The 20,391-nt window shown below is 42.4% G+C and overlaps 1 protein-coding gene across 3 annotated transcripts in view; it reads left to right on the forward strand.

The window, feature by feature from the left end:
* The first annotated feature begins 1,912 nt into the window (after positions 1-1,912).
* reps2 (RALBP1 associated Eps domain containing 2) overlaps positions 1,913-20,391 on the forward strand; it is a 172,870-nt gene continuing 154,391 nt past the window's right edge. For all 3 annotated transcript variants that reach the window (XM_080204035.1, XM_080204033.1, XM_080204034.1), the window contains exon 1: positions 1,913-2,218. In XM_080204035.1, coding sequence (XP_080060161.1) covers positions 2,039-2,218 — 180 coding nt within the window. In that variant the 5' untranslated portion in view covers positions 1,913-2,038. The remainder of the gene's footprint in view (positions 2,219-20,391) is intronic.

Below are 20,391 nucleotides of genomic sequence, written 5' to 3' on the forward strand. Positions count from 1 at the left end.
TGGTCATGAAGGACGCTGCATAAGTGCAAATATTTCCTTTCTTTCAACACTCCACCGTGACCAACTCAGCCCACTGCCATTTTGAAAAAAAAAAGCACTTAATGTCTTTCCTGTTATTGTGAGGAGCCAAAAGGTTCCTTCAAATAGAAACTCAAAAAGTCAGGAAAGAAGCAATTAAACAAGAGTATAAATAAATAAGAAAACTAGAAGAACATAAATAAAGAAGAGAATCAAAAACGGATTCCCTAGAAATAGTGAACCTGAGAATAATACAGTACAGGAAAGGGGAAGTAAAGACATTGACAGCATTTGTATAGAAAGATTATAATCAAGCATTAACATTAAAAAAGAGATAACATTTTGAAATAAGGAAAGAAAAATTGAAAAACAAGAATGAAAAAGATACATAGAATCGCTACAGAATGACGCCATTTGGCCGATCAAGTCTGCACCAACCACAATCCCACCCATGCCCCTCTTTTCGCCAGAGACTAAGTCCAGTTTGGTTAATGTTGCATGACATCTCTTTTCCTCCCCCCCATTACTCCACATATTTAATCCCCTTGACACTAGGGTCAATTTAGCATGGCCAATCAGCCTAACTCACACATCTCTGGACTGTGTGAGGAAATCCATGCAGACACAGGAAGAATGTGTAAACAATCACCCCAGGCCGGAACTGAACCCTGGTCCTTGCTAACCACTGTGTTACCATGCCGCCCTACAGGCAAATAAATTAAATGAGAAAGAACGTGCAATAGGAAACAGTAAACAAAAAAAATTCCTTTGTGCATCAAGGTTGACGAATTGCAAATCAGCCCAGCCCTCCTGAAGAGATCCTGAAAATAGAATGGGGAAAATAAAACTATTGGTGTAAAGGAGATTTTCTGGAAAATTTATCGACAAATCAGCGTTATGGTAAAATGAACTTTATGTCATTAAAAAAATCAAATCACTGCAGATGCTGGAATCTGAAACCAAAAGAGAAAACGCTGGAAAACCTTAGCAGGTCTGGCAGCATCTGTAAGGAGAGAAAAAAGACAGATGACCCTTTGTCAAAGCTTGATCGTATGTCACCGTGAAAAAGAATGTTTCTCAGAACCGTCCCTCTGGACTGAATTTGTATGAAGCTGAAAAGTAGGTGTAACACTTAATGTGGGTTAGAAAGTTACTGTCGTTTCTGTACAGCGGCTCGCTCCTTTCCATTCTCGGTGACCCTCTTCTGCCTAACCCTCTTCCAAACCCCGCTGCGATCAGCTGTCACTTGGGATGCCTGACGAATACTTTCAGTTGAACTGGTTTTCTTTTGTTCCAACTCGCGTCAAGCACCCGAAATTCAGGGAAAGGAGAGGTTTGCCATCCCAGAAATTCACTTGTTTGTATTTTTTAAAAAAAAATTGCTCTGATAGGTGCTTGAAATGAATGAATCTTTAATGAAATGGCCAATTGAAGACTGATCAGCCTGTCCATGTCAACGTATGCCCCAAGAAACATTCTCGCAAAAAAATACTCCTCATCTGTAGTGTAAAGTGCTGTGCTATTCTCTGCATCCTCTTTGTAAACATCTCTGCTCCAGGCTGCTCGTTTTGGAAAATACTGCAGGCGGGTCTGACAACTTCTTTAATGTATATACAAAAGCGAATTTGCATTGCTCCTCCTGACATAAACCTGAACTTGGCTCAGCTTTGACGAATAGATCTTACCTGTGCCTTGCAAATACTGGTGTCTTATGCAAATATAGTTCCGAAGCTGTTCATTTTAAAAAAAAGTATTATTTTTGCAGATGGGGATCGAAAGTAGCGCCAGATATTGAAGGCACCCTGGGGTGCAGGACAGGGCGCCCAGGGGTTGGGAGGAGGGGGGGGAGCTGCAGGGACAGCTGGATTGAATCCTGCAGCAAGGGCGGCGCTGACGTCAAGTCGGCAGCTTAAAGAAATGGCGGTGGCTGCTGAGGGGAGGAAATAGATACATTGCATCCTAGGGAAATAGATACAGACAAGTGGTTCAAAGAGAGAGCTGAGTGCCAGGCGGCAGCGCAATGTCCCGGGACTGCTGGGCTCCGGGGGGGATGCCTCTGAGTGAGCAAGAGGAGAGGCTCTACTCCGACCTATTCTCACTCACTCTGCCAGACACCGATTCCACAGGCAGAGTTGCGGCCGGAACTAAAGTTGGCGAGTTATTCCGAGCTTCCCAGCTGCCCGCAGACACTCTACACCAGGTAAGCGGAGGAGGGAGAAGACCAACACCAGTTGTCTGATGAGACGTTGTATGGTAAAGCATTTTCCAGTCTAGTCTTCAGCTGTTGCCCTGCTGAAACTTTATGTATCTTTCTATGCTTCACAATGCACATGTCTTTACTGTGTGTGTGTTTTTAATTTTCAACTTGTTTCGCCCTGTCTCCGGGGAAATGTTTGCCTCTCACATTTCTGTGAAATGAGTGATGACCACCCCCCCTCCCCTCCGGGCGAATGCTGCAGCTAGCTGTGGGCGAAACCGCGAATTTTTCCCAGTTACAGCAGTGACAATCGCCACAAAATTTGCCACTTATCCAATCACCTCGCGTATTTGAGACGGGAAATCTTGAAATAGTCACTCGTGTGTTTCAGATGACATTCTCCTAAAAACTTGCATAGCCCTGTTTTTGTTTTCGTGCTGGGTGGAGGGTTAATTTGATTTCAAAGTAAGTGCATTCTATTTTCTGTTCATTGCCCAGGCAGGGGCATTGTTGACACTCACCCATTAGGAACTACACTTAACGCCACCTTCACCTGCTGCAGTCCGTGTGGTGAAGTTATTCCTACAATGCTATTAAACAGGGAGTTCCAAGACGAGTTTATCCAGCCTTTGATTATTTGATTTAGTGTTGTCACAAGATGGTACAGTGATTAGCACTGCTATCTTACAGTGCCAGGCACCTAGGTTCGATTCCTGGCTTGGGTCACTAGTGTGGAGTTTGCACGTTCTCCTTGTGTCTGCATGGGTTTCCTCCAGGTGCTCCAGTTTCCTCCCACAGTCTGAAAGACATACTGGTTAGGTGTATTGGCCATGCTAAATCTGCCCTCAGTATGCCCAAACAAGCACTGGAATGTGGTGGCTAGAGGATTTTCATAATAATTCAATTGTAATGTTAATATAAGCCTACTTGTGATAATAAATAAACTTTATATATTGGTATACAGTGGAAAATATTGTTTCTTGCATGTTATACAGACTATACTGTTCATAGAGTACATAGGGTAGAAGGAAAGGAGAGGGTGCAGAATGTAGTGTTACAGTCAGCCATGGTGTCAAAAAATATAAGGTTTTGACTTTATATAAGGTCATAGAAAAAGCTGTCCTTGAATCGGTTGGTACATGATCTTTTGCATCTATTTCCCAACGGAAGAAGATGGAAGAAAGTATGTCCGGATGCGTGGGGTCCTTGATTGCGCTGACTGTTTCCTGAGGCAGTGGGAAGTGGAGGTGGAATCAATGGATGGCAGGCTGGTTTGCATGATGTTCTGGGCTACATTCACAGTTCAAGCTCTGATGAAGGGTCATCTAAACACGAAATGTTGGCTCTATTCTCAACCCAGAGATGCTGTCAGACCTGCTGAGATTTTCCAGCGCTTTCTGTTTTTGCTTCACAACCCTTTTGTATTAAGAGCAGGAGACGTATTAAGCTGTGATACGTCCTGTTTTCTATGGTGCATCTGTAAGAAAAAAGCCTTGGGAGGAATAGTGATATAGAGCCAGTGTTTTTTCTATTAAGTTTGCAGAGTGTGGCTGCTCCTCATACCTCTTCACACTGTGTTTCCTCAGAAACATAGATATTTCTTTCTTGAATTTGTTGTTTGTTCCCAGAATTGCACCTTCACAATTTCTGCATGACTGCTCGCTTGCACAGCTTAGAGGGAACGTTGATCATGGTGCTTTGGACGTGTTCGTATTTGCGTGTGCTCACTGTCCTTGTCCTTTTTAGTGATGGAAAAGAAATTTGCCAAAGAAATTCGCCACCTTGCTGCAAATAGATAGTCACTGTAGTATATGCTTATATACAGGAGTATGCGCCAAGGATGGACGGAATGGCTATTTAAGCTGGTGAGCTGTTTAAGTAGACAGCTTTGTCCTGGATGGTGCTGACGTCTTCAGCTTTGCATTTTAGCCATCCAGTAAAGATTGAGAGTATCCTTTCACACCCTCCCTGCTTTCTAGGTGGTGGAACGATGTTGCAGGGTCAGGAAGTGAGCTGCCTGGAACAAACCAAGTCTCTTGACCTGCTGTAGTAGCCAAAGTCTGTATGTTACTAGTCAAGTTGAGTTTCTAGTCAGTGGATGTCCCCAAAATGTTGATGCTGTGAGAGTCAGTGATGGTAATGCCATTGAGTTTCAGTAGTTGGTCCATCTCTCTTTTTGGAGATGGTCATTGTCTGCTGCTTGAGTGGGAAGAAGTGTTTGTGTTATAGATTAGCCCAAGCAAGACCCAGATTTTGTTACGTGAGGACATGGATTACTTAACTCAGGAATTACAAGTGGAACTGAATACTAGTACGGTCATCAGGGAACATTCCCACCATATGGAGGGGTGATCATTGATGAAGCAGTGGAAAAGGCATGGGCCTAGAATGTTGCTGAGCAATGTACTGGAGCCCATTGTAACCTTGTGTGTTGTGCCATTGACCTCTTGGTGAAACTGAAGACAATAGGCATCAAAATTCCTTGGTGCTTCACTCAGAGAAATGGTTCTTTGGTGTCAAGGCAGACAGTTTTATCTCCTCTCTAGAATTCAGCCCTTGTCTCCATGTTTGTGATGAGGTTTGGTGCCAAGTGGTTCTGGCAAAATTCAGAGCACCCTGCCATTTCTCCATGGGATATGGGTGTTGCTGGCAAAGTCAGCATTTGTTGCTCATCCCTAGTTGCCATTGCTAGGCCATTTAAGAGTCAGCAATGTTGCTATGGGACTAGGGTCACATATAGACCAGACTATGTAAGAATAACAGATCTCCTTCTCATAATTTGACATTTTTTAAAAGTCTGTGGTCATCATATGACTTGCACAATTTGCCATGGTGGGATTTGAACTCAGGATCCTGGAGTATTACCAGTCTTAAACTTACTAGTCTAATGACCATTCCACTACATCAGTGCCTCCTCACTGGTCCATTGGCATTTGTGTCGATCAGAATCATCCACTGGGCACTTCTGACTGAAATTGGTTACTGCCTTGTCTTTTGCCAGGTCTGAGGTCCTGGTCTCCAAACACACTCTTCCTAAGGTGACCAAAGGCAGTGCTGGCACAGTGAAGGTGTGGGAAACCTCATCGACAATGTTTACCCCTGTTGACAGTAGGCTCCCAAGATAAGGAATTAAACAAAAATCTGGAATTAAAAGTCTTATGATGACCACGAATTATCAATTGTCATAAAAACCCATCTGATTCATTCACCTCCCTTTAAGGAAGGAAATCTGCCGTCCTTACCTGGTCAGGCCTATATGTAACTACAGAGCCACAGCAATGTGGCTAACTCTTAAATGTCTCCAAAAAGAATTAAGTCCAAGGGTAATTAAAGATGGGCAATAAATGCTGGCACAGCCAGTGACACCCACATGAATGAATGTAAAAAGGTAGCATGGAAGGGGCATAGAGAGAGGAGGGAGGGCAGATGTGTGAGGGCTAGAGGGTCTTACATTTTTCATTATTACCTGGACTGACGTGGCACCCGGCAGCCCCTGTGCCTGTCTCCCAACTCTTTCAGTTGTCTAGCCTGACTCAAGCTTGTAATCCTCCAGCAACGAAAATCCTTAGGCAAGCAGACTGAACCAGGAATTCCCTGACTCCGGCGACCCACTTAGAGGATGAAAACCCAGCCGATTACCTCCCCCTCTCAAAAAAGGCTGTCAGACCAGCTGAGTTCTAGTGTTTAGCCGTCTTTCCAGTTAAATAATATTATACCCTGGCCCAAGAGCACCCGAAGTGGAGGAAAGAGCGATCAAGAAGGAGCTGAACACCTTGAGTTTCATCGCTGAGAACAAGCTGAAGCCAAGTGTCGACTGCATTTGCAGTCATTAATCTTCATGCTAGATACTATAAACATATTTTTAAAAACGTAGACTGAATGGAATATTCTCTCAGTTGAGGATATTTGAATTTTTTAAAAAGCCAGATCTGTGTGTCACGCAGATGCCTATCTGGAATGATACAGTTTAACACTGGGGGTCTAATTGACTCCTCTGGTTAGACTTTCAGTGTATTGCAAATCATCCATTTTCTCTGAATAGTGTGAAAATGAACTCCCCAATCGCCTAGATATTATCAGAGGTTAACACAACAGCCTCTGTTAGTATTCAGCACTGATCTAATTCTGCACAGGCAAGGCACAGTAGCTGGTCAAATGTTCATTCAGAATTGAAAATTGTTCTATGTTACACCTTCAAAAAATTATGGAAGGTGCAAGTACTTAATTATTCTATGACCCCAGGGAGAAAATTGATTTGTATTCACCTGACTCAGCAGCAATAAATTCAGCGCTAGTGGAACTTCTCCAGAGTTTTGAGGTGCTTGCAATTCTCCTCCTATGGCTCAGATATGGACAATGAGTATCACTACTGTTCCATAGACTGTTTCCAGATGCATTCCAAATTATAGCTTGTGTGTATTTAAAAAAAAATTTCCCTCACCTCACTGCTGTTTCCTTTATCAATTGCCTTTTAAAGCGACCTTTTGGTTACCAAGCCTTTTGTCAGTGCAAACAGAGTGAAACTGTCTAAATCCTTCATGATTTTTGACACTCCTTTTAATCTTCTCTGTAAAAACCAATCCCAGTTTCTCTCATCACTCCACATAACTAAAGTCCCTCAGCCCTCATTCCATTTTAATAGATTCCCATCCCACCCTCTCCAAGACCTTAACATTGTTCGGAATTGGACACAATACTCTAGCTGGGGCATCTTCAGCCTTTTGAGGAGATAATGCACATTTCCACCACCCTTTGTGTGGAAAAAGTGTTTCTTGGTTCGATTCCTTCAGCAGAGAAAATAATTTCTTTGTATCTGCTCTATTGAATCCTTTTATCATTGCCAGTGTCTCCACCTCACTGGCTTCTACACTCCAGGAACACAAGATACATTGATGCAGCTATCCTAGTTGTTATAATTCAGGCCAGAAAGTCCAAGGTATTTTCTGAAGTCTGCCTGGATCATAAGTTTTGTAGTTTGAATTTGGCTAGAGTAAGCATGAGATGTTTCACTTCAGACATGATTCAAATGACTTATAGGGAGCTTTTATCAAACATGGTTTGATAAAAGGGGAATAACTTTTACCTACTAAAAACAAGAAAAAAACAGCCATGACATTTTATAACCCTTAACAACAATATGAAATAAACAAACCTCCTTAAAACATACCCCTGCCACAGGTTTAGCACAGAAAATACGAATACTCATGTGATGCTGGAACTCAGCCCTTTGGTTGGAGAATTGAAACTCTACTTTCCAGCCTTGTAACTTTCAGCAGACCTTGAGGTAGAGATAATGTCACTACTGGCCTCTAGCTTTCAGCCAGTAAACCACTGCAAAAGAATTCTCATTCCAGGAAGGCAAGAAGACCTGCTTCTAGCTAGCCAGCAAAATTTACAATACCAGGGAGAGAAACACTGCTTTTCAGTCTGATATCCAAACACCTTTGAAACTAAAACAGCAGCCAGCAGCTCAAAACTGAAAATGAAAGAACACCTGTCACCCGACCTATCAATCATTCTTTCCCTAACAATGCAAAAGGTCATAAAATCCCAGATGCTGCATGAAGCCCATTGTAAAAATAAACAAAACCCAATTTAAACCATCCAAGCAGCAATAAAGGGATTTCTAATCAGACAGCCTGGCAACAATGAAAAATACATGCTTCAGAACATAATGTTTTAAAACAATTCTGAAAGGTATACCAGTGTCATATAATAATTTAACTTTTATTATCCTTGGTATCTTTGTCGTGAATCTATACTATATACCCACGAAGACTAATATCCCACTTGAAGTGTTACGCCCGCAATTAAATGCAGTACTAATTTAAATGCAGGGAATCTGTGTGGAGCAAGAGGAAACAGCGAGGTATTAAATGAGTACTTTGCGTAAGTATTCACCAAAGAGAGGAACTTGGTAGATGATGTGTCGATAGTTTGAGTCGTGTTGAGATCAAAAGGAGGAGGTATTGGGGTCCTTGAGAAACATTAAGATAAACAAGTCTCCAGGGCCTGATGGAATATACCCCAGAATACTGAGACAGGCAAGGGAGGAAATTGCTGAGGCCTTGAGAGAAATATTTGTATCCTTGCTGGTTATAAGCGAGGACATAATGTTGTTCCTTTGTTTAAGAAGGGTAGCAAGAATAATTCAGGTAATTACAAGCGGCGAGCCTTACGTCAGTGGTAGGGGAATTATTGGAGAGGATCCTTCAATACAGGATTTACTCTCACTTGGAAATAAGTGGACGTATTAATGAGGGGCAACATGGTTTTATGAAGGGGAGTTTGTGTATCACTAACTTGATTGAGTTTTTCGAGAAAGTGATGAAGATGATTGACGAGGGTAGAGCAGTGAATGTTGTCTACACAGACTTCAGTAAGGCCCTTGACAAGGTCCCTTTGGAGGAAAATGTAACTGGATTGATTAGTAGGTTTGCGGGCGACACAAAGGTTGGTGGATTTGTGGATAGCGATGAGGACCATCAGAGAACACAGCAGGATGTAGATCGATTGGAGGTGAAGAGATAGCTGATGGAGTTTAATTCAGACAAATGTGAGGTAATGCATTTTGGAAGGTCTGATACAGATAGGAAATATACAGTAAATGGCAGAACCCTAAAGAATATATTGATACCCAAAGAAATCTGGGTGTACAGGTACACAGGTCACTGAAAGTGGCAACACAGATGGAGAAGACAGTCAAGAAGGCATACAGCATGCTTGCCTTCATTGACTGGGGCATTGGGTTTAAAAATTGACTAGTCATGTTGCAGCTTTATAGAACTTTAGTTATGCCACACTTGGAATATAGTCTTCAATTCTGGTCGCTACACTATCAGAATGATATGGAGGCTTTGGAGTGGTACAGGATATTGCCTGCTAAGGAGGGCAGTAGCTATGAGGAGAGGTTGGAGAAACTTGGTTTATTTTCACTGGAACGACAGAGGTTGCGGGGCAATCTAATAGAAGCCTACAAGATTATGAGGGACGTGGACAGAGTGGATAGTCAGCAGTTTTTTTCCCAGGGTTGAAGAGTCAATTACTAGGGGGCATAGGTTTAAGGTGCGAGGGGCAAGGTTTAAAGGAGATGTACGAGGCAAGTTTATTTTTAAGAGTGGTGGGTGTCTGGAACTTGTTGTTGGAGGAGGTTTGGAAGCAGATACGATGGTATGGAAGCAGATACGATGGTAACTTTTAAGGGTCGCCTGGACAAATACATGAATTGAGGGATGTGGTCCCCGGAAGAGTTTGAAGTTTTGGTTCAGTTGGGCAGTATCATCAGTACAAGCTTAGAGGGCCGAAGGGCTGATTCGTGTGATGTGATTTTCTTTGTTCTTTGTTCTTTTTGTACTCTAGATTGGATTTGAACAAAGCTCTGTAAAACTGAAGCATAACTTGCACCCATTTATATTCCTGCTCCTTAAGATAAAGACGAACAGATTAACCTTCTGATTGCTTTTTGTAGTTATGTGCTAACTTTTATTGATTATGTACTTTGGCTTTTTAAATCTTTTTGTTCTCACAACTTTTAGTATTTTCCTCATTTAAATAAATATTCTGATTTCTTTCTTGGATCAAAACTGACTACTTCATGCTTTGGACAGATGGAATTCAGTCACTATATGTATCCATGTCCCTTTTTGTAACTGTTGTACCTCTTAATTTTGTGTCATCCACAAAGTTGGACACACTAGCCTGTAATCCTTCACTCAAGCCATTGATATTAACAGCGAAAAGATGAAGGCCCAACAAAGCTCTCTGGGGAACACCATAAGTCAAATGCTGCCCTGTAACCTTATTCTCTGTCTCTTATCTCGCAATCAATTAACCATACTACAAGGTTACTTCCAATTCCACTGCACACTCATTTTTATGCATAATCTCTTGTGTAAAACTATATCAAATGCCTTTTGGAGGTCAGTATAGACACCATCGATATTACTGTCCTATCCCTGATGATAGTGACATACTGTGGCAGTGCAATTGCCTTTTAGTTCAGGCAGACAAATACGTGGATAGGTTTTCACTTGGATTTGTTTTCCAACAACAATTACGGGAAGGAGGTCTTTGTGCATGTTGGCTAGTACAGAATAAAATTTGTGACTTGAATAATTTGACTGTGCTCACTCTATTTGGGCACACACAGGGGATGATCAGTTGAGCAAGGAACTACAGAGTGCCTGTAAAATCGTATCGCAGTGAAGAAATAGTGGCTTTGTAGAAGGCAGAAGGAAGATAACACTGATACAATTCCTGTTTCAATAAGGTTCCCTCTGCTATTTGTGGATTAATGGTATGATTACCTGCTTGAATTAGTAAAGACCTGAATACAACCGCAGCAAGCCCAGCCGGCTGAAGTGCCAGCATGGACAATTTGATTTGACTTATTGTCACATGTATTAGAATACAGTGAAAAAATATTGTTTTTTACATCCTGTATAGACAAAGCATACCATTCATAGAGAAGGGAACGAGAGAGTGCAGAATATAGTGTTTCCAGCTATATTCAGGGGCCAGCATCGATAGGCAACGTATGAGGTTACTTTGAACACACTGCTCACTATACAAGTGACAACTCCCTATCCATGTTCTTTCTTTTTATCTCAATACACGTTGAAAAACTTGTGTCCATTTGATTGTGTATTGTCATTTGAGGTACTCGATCATACTATTGTTTCTGCTGTTCCCTTTTCTCAAATTATCTCTTCATTGTCCTCAACAATGTGTATTCTCTTCAATTGGCTCTCTAATCCTCTCGCTCATTTATTCTGAATCTCATTGAAATTGAAGCTTGACCTCTTGCTAGCCTGTTGTCGTGAAGTGATCAGGCTTAGTAATCCATACAAAATAGCAGCCTAGAAACATTTCTGATCACTCTTTTTTTTAAAAAAAAGTGACATCTCTACATTTGTTCTATTTTTGTTTTATGCCTCAAAGTGAGGAGGAGCTTGCTTAAACTTCTGGCCTCCATCAAGGAGGAAATAGTGAGGCATCTTGAGGGGAATTGCTTGATAGAGCAGACGCAGCACGGTTTCATTAAAGGGAAGTCGTGTCTGACAAATTTACTGGAGTTCTATGAGGATGTGTCTAGGGCAGTGGATAGAGGAGAGCCGGTGGATGTGGTCTTTCTTGATTTTCAGAAGGCGTTCGACAAGGTACCTCACAAGAGGTTATTGCAGAAGGTCAGGGGACATGGAGTTGGGGGTAGGCTGTTAGTACGGTTAGAGGATTGGTTGTCAAATAGGAGGCAGAGAGTGGGGGTCAATGGGTGCTATTCGGATTGGCGGTTGGTGACTAGTGGAGTGCCCCAGGGGTCGGTGCTGGGGCCTCAGCTATTTACCATTTATATAGATGATCTGGAGGAGGGAACCGAGTGTATGGTGTTGAAATTTGCTGATGACACCAAGGTTGGTGGAACGGCAAATTGCGCGGCGAGTGTGGAGAGTCTACGGAAGGATCTAGATAGGCTGGGCGAATGGGCCAGGAACTGGCAAATGGAATTTAATGTTGGCAAGTGCGAGGTGGTCCACTTTGGTAGGAATAATGGTAGGAAGGGTTATTACTTACGTGGCGAAAAACTGCAGCAGGCGACGGTGCAGAGGGACCTCGGGGTCCTTGTGCATGAGTCGCAAAAACCCAGCTTGCAGGTGCAGCAGGTGGTCAGGAAGGCTAATGGGTTGCTGGCCTTCATAGCGAGGGGGATTGAATTTAAAGTAGGGAGGTCTTGCTGCAGCTGTATAGGGCATTGGTGAGGCCGCAGCTGGAGTACTGTGTGCAGTTTTGGGCGCCGTACTTACGCAAGGATATTTTGGCCTTGGAGGGAGTGCAGAGGAGGTTTACTAGGCTGATGCCGGAGTTGAGGGGGTTGAGCTATGAGGAGAGGCTGAATAAACTAGGCTTGTACTCGTTAGAGTTTAGAAGAATGAGGGGAGATCTCATTGAGACGTATAAGATGATGAATGGGATGGATAGGATAGAGGTGGAGAGACTCTTCCCGCTCAGAAAGGACAGTAGGACTAGGGGGCACAGCCTCAAGATAAAGGGGGGATGGTTTAGAACGGAGTTGAGGAAGAACTTCTTCACTCAAAGGGTGGTGAATCTCTGGAATTCTCTGCCCGTTGAAGTGGTGGAGGCTACCTCGCTAAATATTTTTAAGATGCGGGTTGATGGGTTTTGATAAGAGAGGGGATTAAGGGTTATGGGGAGAGGGCGGGAATGTGGAACTGAGCCACGACAGATCAGCCATGATCTTATTGAATGGCGGGGCAGGCTCGAAGGGCTAGATGGCCTACTCCTGCTCCTATTTCTTATGTTCATTCTTGAATCGTTGGGCTGTAATTCCATGTGATTATAGCCATGCTGTTGGGTGATGGTTTTCCATCAGCTAAATTTCCTACAGCAGTCTTCAGATAAAGCTGTTTAACTGTAATTAACAAAAAACCAGTCCCGGGACTGACTTTTAAAGAACATGCCTTGAAGTCAAATCAATGATATACACCAAGATACAATACAAGCTATAGAATCGTCTTGGAATCCCTACAGTGCATTTGGCCCACCGAGTCTGCACTGACCACAATCCCACACAGGCCCTATTCCCATAACCCCACACATTTACTCTGATAATCCCCTGACCTGACACTAGGCTCAATTTTGCATGGCCAATCCACGTATCCCACACATCTTTGGATTTTGGGAGGAAACCAGAGCACTCGAAGGAACCCATGCAGACACCGAGAGAATGTACAAATTCCACACAGACAGTGACTCGAGGCTGGAATTGAACCTGGGTCCCTGGCACTGTGAGGCAGCAGTGTTAACCACTGTGCCAAAGTGCTGCCCTATAGTTGTGATGTTTGTTGAATGCAGAGTTGCAGTAATCAGAGGCTGGAAGAATTGATTTCTGAATGGACCTACTGAATTTGGTGATAGAGCCTGATTAATGTTTTCTTATCCCTGTTCCCCAGCTAACCTTGCCTCCTGGGAGCAGGATATTGCCCATTCCTCTTGAGATGCTGGCTGACTTTGGGCAGGTAGGCTTTTTGGGACTAGGCCCCAGCCAGCGAGAGTCATGGTCAGGGGAAGGGCAGATCCAAAACCTAGGATTCTCAACTGGTTGGGATAAAATTTAAAATGGGGATTAAATTGCAGCTTGATTATATTCAATTCCGGCCTCAGGTGACTCTCTCTCTCTGTGGAGTTTGCACATTCTCCCCATGTTTATTTTCTACCAGGTGCTCCAGCTTCCTCCCACACTTCAAAAATGTGCAAGCTAACTTGATAAATTCGTAAATTGCCCCTTAGTGTCAGGGGGGATTAGCAAGGTAAATACGTGGGTTTACGGGGATAGGGCCTGGCTGGGGTTGTTATTGGTGCAGGGCTTAGTGGGCTCCTTCTGCACTGTAGAGATTCTATTTAAATAACCAGGCTGAGTGAAGTGATTGCCCATCACTTGTCCTGGCTCCATTAAAACTCAGAAATGGATGGGTTTGAGGCATGTTGTATTCAGGTTTAAGATTTTCATCTCAATCCAAACCCATCCATTCTGGAGGGGGTTAAAATTACTTCCTGTATTTCAGTAACCTAGATTTGTAGACTGTAAATCAAGCAAATACCCAAGAAAGGAAAAACTACTTAAAACGCCTGGGCTATTACAATCAATAAAATTAATGACCTAAATCATTATAGAGAAACAATAGTTGCCTGAAATGTTTTGCTATAATGATAATAACCCAGCAACAAATGATAATTGATTAAAAATGGGCAACATAATCTGACTTTTAAGATTCTAGGCAGTTACATACTATTTAAAAATCGGATTGTAATTGCACATTTGAATACTTATTTGTCATGGGAATCATTTGAAACATTGTGTGTGCCACATTATTGTACCAGCTCAACATAAATTGGCTCTTTAATGGAAAGTCTAACATAACTTCTTCAGCTGTCTGCCATTAAATAGCAACTACCTGTTTTTAATGGAGTAAAATTTTGCAAGGTAGTTCACAGAAGCGTTCTAAAATAAGCTTTGACATTGAGTCACTGAAAGAAATATGAGGACGAAATCTTGGTCAAATGGTTCGGTTTTAAGGAGTGCCTTAAAGGAGCTATGATGTGGAGTTGCTGGCGTCAGACTGGGATAGGCACAGTGAGTAGTCACACAACACCAGGTTAAAGTCCAACAGGTTTATTTGGTAGCACGAGCATTCGAGCATTGCACCTTCATCAGGTAAGTATAGAGTTTCTTTCACAAACAGTGCGTATATAGACACAGACTCAATTACAAGATAATGGTTGGGCCAGCCAGGAGCCAGTGAACATCCATGCTGATGAGATGTGGAGTTAATCGGAAATGTTCACCTTATGACCCCCCCCAAGGCCATTCCTCCCTGACTGTGCCGCCATTGTCTCTGCTGGTGTTGGCTCTGACACTGGCAGTGATACTGGACGTACCTGGGAGTACACTGCTGCCTCACTGCTCCAGGCTCCCAGGTTCAATTCTGGCCTTGGGTGGCTGCTTGTGTGGAGTCTGCATGGGTTTCCTCTGGGGGCTCGGGTTTCCTCCCACACTCCAAAAACGTGCAGGTTAGATTAGATGGATTGGTCATACTAAGTTGTCCCTTAGTATCCAAAAATATTTCAATTGGGGGATAAGCGGGGTAAATATGTGGGGTTACAGGAAAGGGCCTGGGTGGGACCCTCTGTGGGAGAGTCGGTGCAGATTTGATGGATCAAATGGTTCCCTTCTGCACTGTAGGGATTCTGTGATTTTTGTCAAATGGCAATTGCTGGAACTACATCTTGGCTGATTATGGAATATCTGTGATTTGTCTGTTTGCCGTACTGGGGCTCAAGGGAATAATAATCAGTTGAGGAAGCAACCAGAGTGACTGTCATAATCCCACATAAGATTCTTTAGATTCAAGCCAACATTAAAAGACTGATCGTTGCTTTGGAGGATAAGGAGGATATTTACAAGGATGCCCTAAATGTTGGCATATAAGTTTGATCTACGGTATATGTGAAGTTTGTCCAAATACTAAAGATCTGATGTACACTCCTATTGTGCTGAGGGTCCCTCATCAGAAACATTACTTGGTTGTGTCATACAAATCAGTGAGTCTGCTGTTTCTTTTAAAGAAAACATCCACAGCCTGAAGATCAATTTTGTCTATTTTTTTTAAAAAGCTATTCATATAGTTTCTAAACCCATGGCTGGTTTAACTGTAGTTTGTTTGGGTGGGGCTGACATGTAATGCATTCTTTGTTTCACACCAGCCAAAAATTAAAAACCTTACTCCCCACAGCTCTAGGGTGTTGCCAGCAATATTCATTCTCCAGTGCTTGTCAGCATTCAGATATGGTGGCTTGCTGATCATGTTTTGGACAGTCTGCCAACATCTGAGGCTTGTCAGATAGTTTTTGAAGCACTGTCCTGCAGGTGCATTTGGAGAAAGCTTTGATATGATTTATTATTGTCTCATGTATTAACATACAGTGAAAAGTATTGTTTCTAGCATGCTGTACAGACAAAACATACCGTTCATAGAGAAGGAAACAAGAGAGTGCAGAATGTAGTATTCTCATCATAGCTGGGGTGTAGATCAAGTTCAACTTAATGCAAAGTAAATCCATTCAAAAGTCTGACAGAAGAAGCTGTTCTTGAGTTGGTTGGTACATGACCTCAGACTACTGTATCTTTTTCCCAAGGAAGAAGGTGGAAGAGAGAATGTCTGGGGTGCGTGGGGCCCTTAATCATGCCGGCTGCTTTGCTGAGGCAGCAGGAAGTATTGACAAAATCACTGGATGAGAAGCTAGTTTGCGTGATGGATTGCGCTTTGCCTGTTGAACTGTATTCCTTTCTTTATATCCTCTGAGGAAAAATGAATTTTTAAAGAAATTCATTCTGCATTTATGTTAGCTTTTAAAAAAAAGTATTAAGAAATTTGAAATACAAGAAATAGTTTCATACATGTTATTGCCAATTATTTTTGAGTTAGGATGGTGTATTACTTGGAGGACAACTGAGGAGGTATGGAGTTGTGGATTTGTCACTGGGCTAGAAACCCAAAGACCCAGGGTAATGTTCTGTTGACAAGTTCAAATCCCACCATGGCAGATGGTGAAATTTGAATTAAATGCTTGTCCACCACCTCCATTATGACTAGCAGTTGAATTTAAAGCAGGCTACATCTTGACTTGTTCAATGGCCTTCCAGGCCATTCAACCTATCAAATCACATGATGTTTTAATGTTTTGGCATCTGCTTCCATTATTATAATGTAGAATGTGTTTATGCTTGGTGGGTCATTGATTTTTTTTTTCCTTCCTTGCAGAACTGTTTCTGTGGCTCTTTTTTAAAAAAAGTGTTTGTTTGTGATCAGTGTCACAATGCATTACAGTGTGAGCTACCCTCATAGAGTGGTGCAGAAAATCACATGTACAGTATCAGGACAAACATGCTGTGCTACAAATGAAACCAAAATTCAAACGTATTTCTGGTTTAATACTGTGGTTGCTAACCGGATTCTACCTTAGTGTAAAAGTAGCTTTTAAAAAATTCGCTCTTGGGATGTTCAAGTCTCTGGCAAGGCTACTGAATTACTCTTGAGAAGGTGACAATGAGCTGCAGTCCACGTAGTTTAGGTGAAACCATATTATCGTGAGGAAGGAAGCACCAGGATTTTGACTGGCAGCAAAGCAACAGCAAGATAGTTTGAAATCAGGATGATGAGTGACTTTGATGGGAAAGTTGTAGGTGATGGTGTTCCAATGCATCTATTTAAATAAGTGGTTAAATATATCAGTACCTTAAAAATCTTACTACTTCAGCCCTCACGCCAGTATTGGGTGGGAAAGCAAGCAGAGGAAAGATTTTACTGATGTTCTGCTGCATTTTCAAAATAAGTCTCTATTCAGGCAGTCCAAACAAAGTTAGCCGTAAAAGTAACCATTTGGAGATTGACTATAACGGCAAATAGCTTTTGTGGAATATTTTCTGCATCACATCCTAGCATATCTTTTTGTGTATATACTGCAAACAAAGTTTTGTTTATTGTTACTTCCAGCAGTAACCTTGTCATTAATACCTCATCCAAAATTCAGCAGGCTGGGAAAAGATGCAGATGGTTGTATCAGACTTTTTCTGGTCTTCTGCTTAGCTACAATATGAGTGACAAGTGCAAGGTCAGTTGAAAGTTGGTCTCAATTCCTCCGTTATAGTTGTGTGTAACTACAGTTTGCAGCAAGGCGTCACATTTGGAGTCACATGTAGGCCAGACCAAGTAATAAGGGCAGATTTCCTTCCCTAAAGGACATTAGTGAGCTAGGTGGCTTTTTTATGACAATCAACTCATGGCCATTATTAGACTTTTATTCCATTCAAATTCCACCATCTGCCATGGATGGGATTTGAACCTGGGTCCCCTTAGTACTCTGGGTCTCTGGAATACTAGCCCATTGACAATACCGCTACGCCACTGCCTCCTCAAGTTTACTTTGTCACCAACATTTGTTCTAGTAATAAATTTAAAAATATGATTTGAACATAAATGTAATTTGGGAGGTGGCGTGATGGCATAGTAGTTAGCACTGCTGCGTCACAGTGCTAACCAGGGCCCCAGCTTCAACTCCAGCCTCAGATCACTATCTATGTGGAGTTTGTACATTTTCTCTGTATCTGCATGGGTTTCCTCTTGGGTGTTCCTGTTTCCTCCCACAGTCCAAAGATGTGCGGGTTAGGTCGATTGACCATGCTAAATTGTCTGTTAGCATCAGGGGGATTAGCAGGGTAAAATATGTGGAGCTGCAGGAAAAGGGCCTGGATGGGATTGTGGTGAGTGCAGATTCGATACCGTCCACAATTCTTTTGGGGTAGAAAATTCCAAAGATTGACCGTCCAGAGGCACCTCAGAAGTTTAATTAAAAGGCATAGTGCAAATATGGTACTGAAGTTAGTTAAAAAAATTCTGCTGGTTGGTTTAGAATTTTAAAAATTCATTCATGGGATATGGGTGTTGCTGGCAAAGGCAGCATTCATTACAAATCTCTAATTGCCTTTTGAGAGAGTGGTTCATCACCACCCTACCGAATGACTGCAGTTGTGTGGTGTAGGTATACTTAGAATGCAGTTAGAGAGAGAGGTCCAGCATGTAATCTAGCAACAGTGAAAGAACAATTATTTTTGAGTTAGGATGGTGTATTACTTGGAGGACAACTGAGGAGGTATGGAGTTGTGGATTTGTCACTGGGCTAGAAACCCAAAGACCCAGGGTAATGTTCTGTGGACAAGTTCAAATCCCACCATGGCAAATGGTGAAATTTGAATTAAATGACAATCTAGAATTTTCAAATAGTGACCATGAAACCATTGTCAATTGTGAAAACCCACCTGGTTCACTAGTGTCTTTCAGGGAAGGAAATTTGCCATCCTTACCTGATCTACTATATATATGTTGTATTGTTTTTCTTTGTTCTTCCTACCAAAATGCATTGCTTCACATTTCTCTGCCTTGAGCTTCATCCACCACCTATCTGTCCACTCAAAGAACAAAGAAAATTACAGCACAGGAACAGGCTCTTCAGCCCTCCAAGCCTGCACTGACCATGCTGCCCAACTTAACTAAAACCCCCTACCCTTCAGGGGACCATATCCCCATCCTATTCATGTACTTGTCAAGACTCCCTTTAAAAGTCACTACCATCTCTGCTTCCACTACCTTCCCTGGCAATGAATTCCAGGCACACATTATTTGACTCTTCCACCCTGGGGAAAAAAATCTTCTGACAACCCACTCTGTCTATGCCTCTCATAATCTTGTAGACTTCTGTCAGGTCACCCCTCAATCTCCATTGTTCCAGTGAGAACAAATGAAGTTTCACCAACCTCTCCTTATAGCTGATGCCTTCCATACCAGGCAACATCCTGGTAAATCTTTTCTGTACCCTCTCCAAAACCCCCACATCTTTCTGGTAGTGTGGCGACCAGAATTGAACACTATATTCTAAGTGTCGAGCAGTTGACTGACCGTTCGACAATCACCAGGCAGGATTGTTCCCTTCCTGGCAGGGAACACTTCAGCAGTCACAGACTTTCAGCCTCTGATCTTCGGGTAAGTGTTCTCCAAGGTGGCCTTTATGACATATGACAACGCAGAATCGCTGAGCAGAAGCTGATAGCCAAGTTCTCACACATGAGGATGGCCTCAACTGGGATCTTGGGTTCATGAAACACTATCTGTAACCCCCATGACTTGCCTGGGCTTGCAAAATCTCACTAACTGTCCTGGCTGGAGACAATACACAGCTCTTTAACCTGTGCTTAGCCCTCTCTGCACTCACATTATCTGTACCTTTAAGACTTGGTTGCCTGTAAAGACTTGCATTCCAACCATGATCTTGTAAATTGAATCTGTCTGTATGTGTCCTTGTTTGTGAACACAACTCCTCACTCATCTGAAGACGGAGCCTGAGATTCTGAAAGCTTGTGCTGGCAGATTAACCTGTTGTACCTTAACCTGGTGTTGTGAGACTTCTTACTGTGCTTACCCCAGTCCAACGCCAGCATCTCCACATCATGCTCTTATAACAGCAGAATTCATATCGTTAGTCCAATTAAGCTACTGGTCAGTAGTGATCCCTGGGATATTGATGGTGGGAAATTCTCAGTGGCAGTACTATAATGTCTATGAGATATGGTTAAATTCCTCTTGTTGGAGATGTTCATTGCCTGGCTCTTGTGTGGCATGAATGTTACATAAAGGTCCAATGATAATTGTGCTGCTCCCATATCGAATAGGGCATGACAGAAGGAACCTGTAATGAGAATATTACATGAAGGTGAGCTGGATGATTGTTGAGAAATCAAAGACCTGGAGAAATTGTACTGAGCTGCCAGAAAACGGGCAGTTCTTTAGTCAAATAATACTCCTTTTCAGTAAGTACTAGTGTATATTTGAGCTTCTTTGGTTAATATATCAACACTACCCATAGGGATTTTCACAGTCAGGAGAAACAGTATGTTGTTAAGCTTTTGGGTTGATCTGCAGAATGTTACGCGAGGTTGTACCCGATCTCGTCATAGAAACCCTACAGTACAGAAAGAGGCCATTAGGCCAATCAAGTTTGCACCGACCATAATCCCAACCAGGCCTTACCCCCACATCCCTACATATTTT

Source organism: Carcharhinus amblyrhynchos, chromosome 15 (assembly GCF_965287045.1).
Source record: "Carcharhinus amblyrhynchos chromosome 15, sCarAmb.v2.hapA, whole genome shotgun sequence".
Classification (NCBI taxonomy): Eukaryota; Metazoa; Chordata; class Chondrichthyes; order Carcharhiniformes; family Carcharhinidae; genus Carcharhinus; species Carcharhinus amblyrhynchos.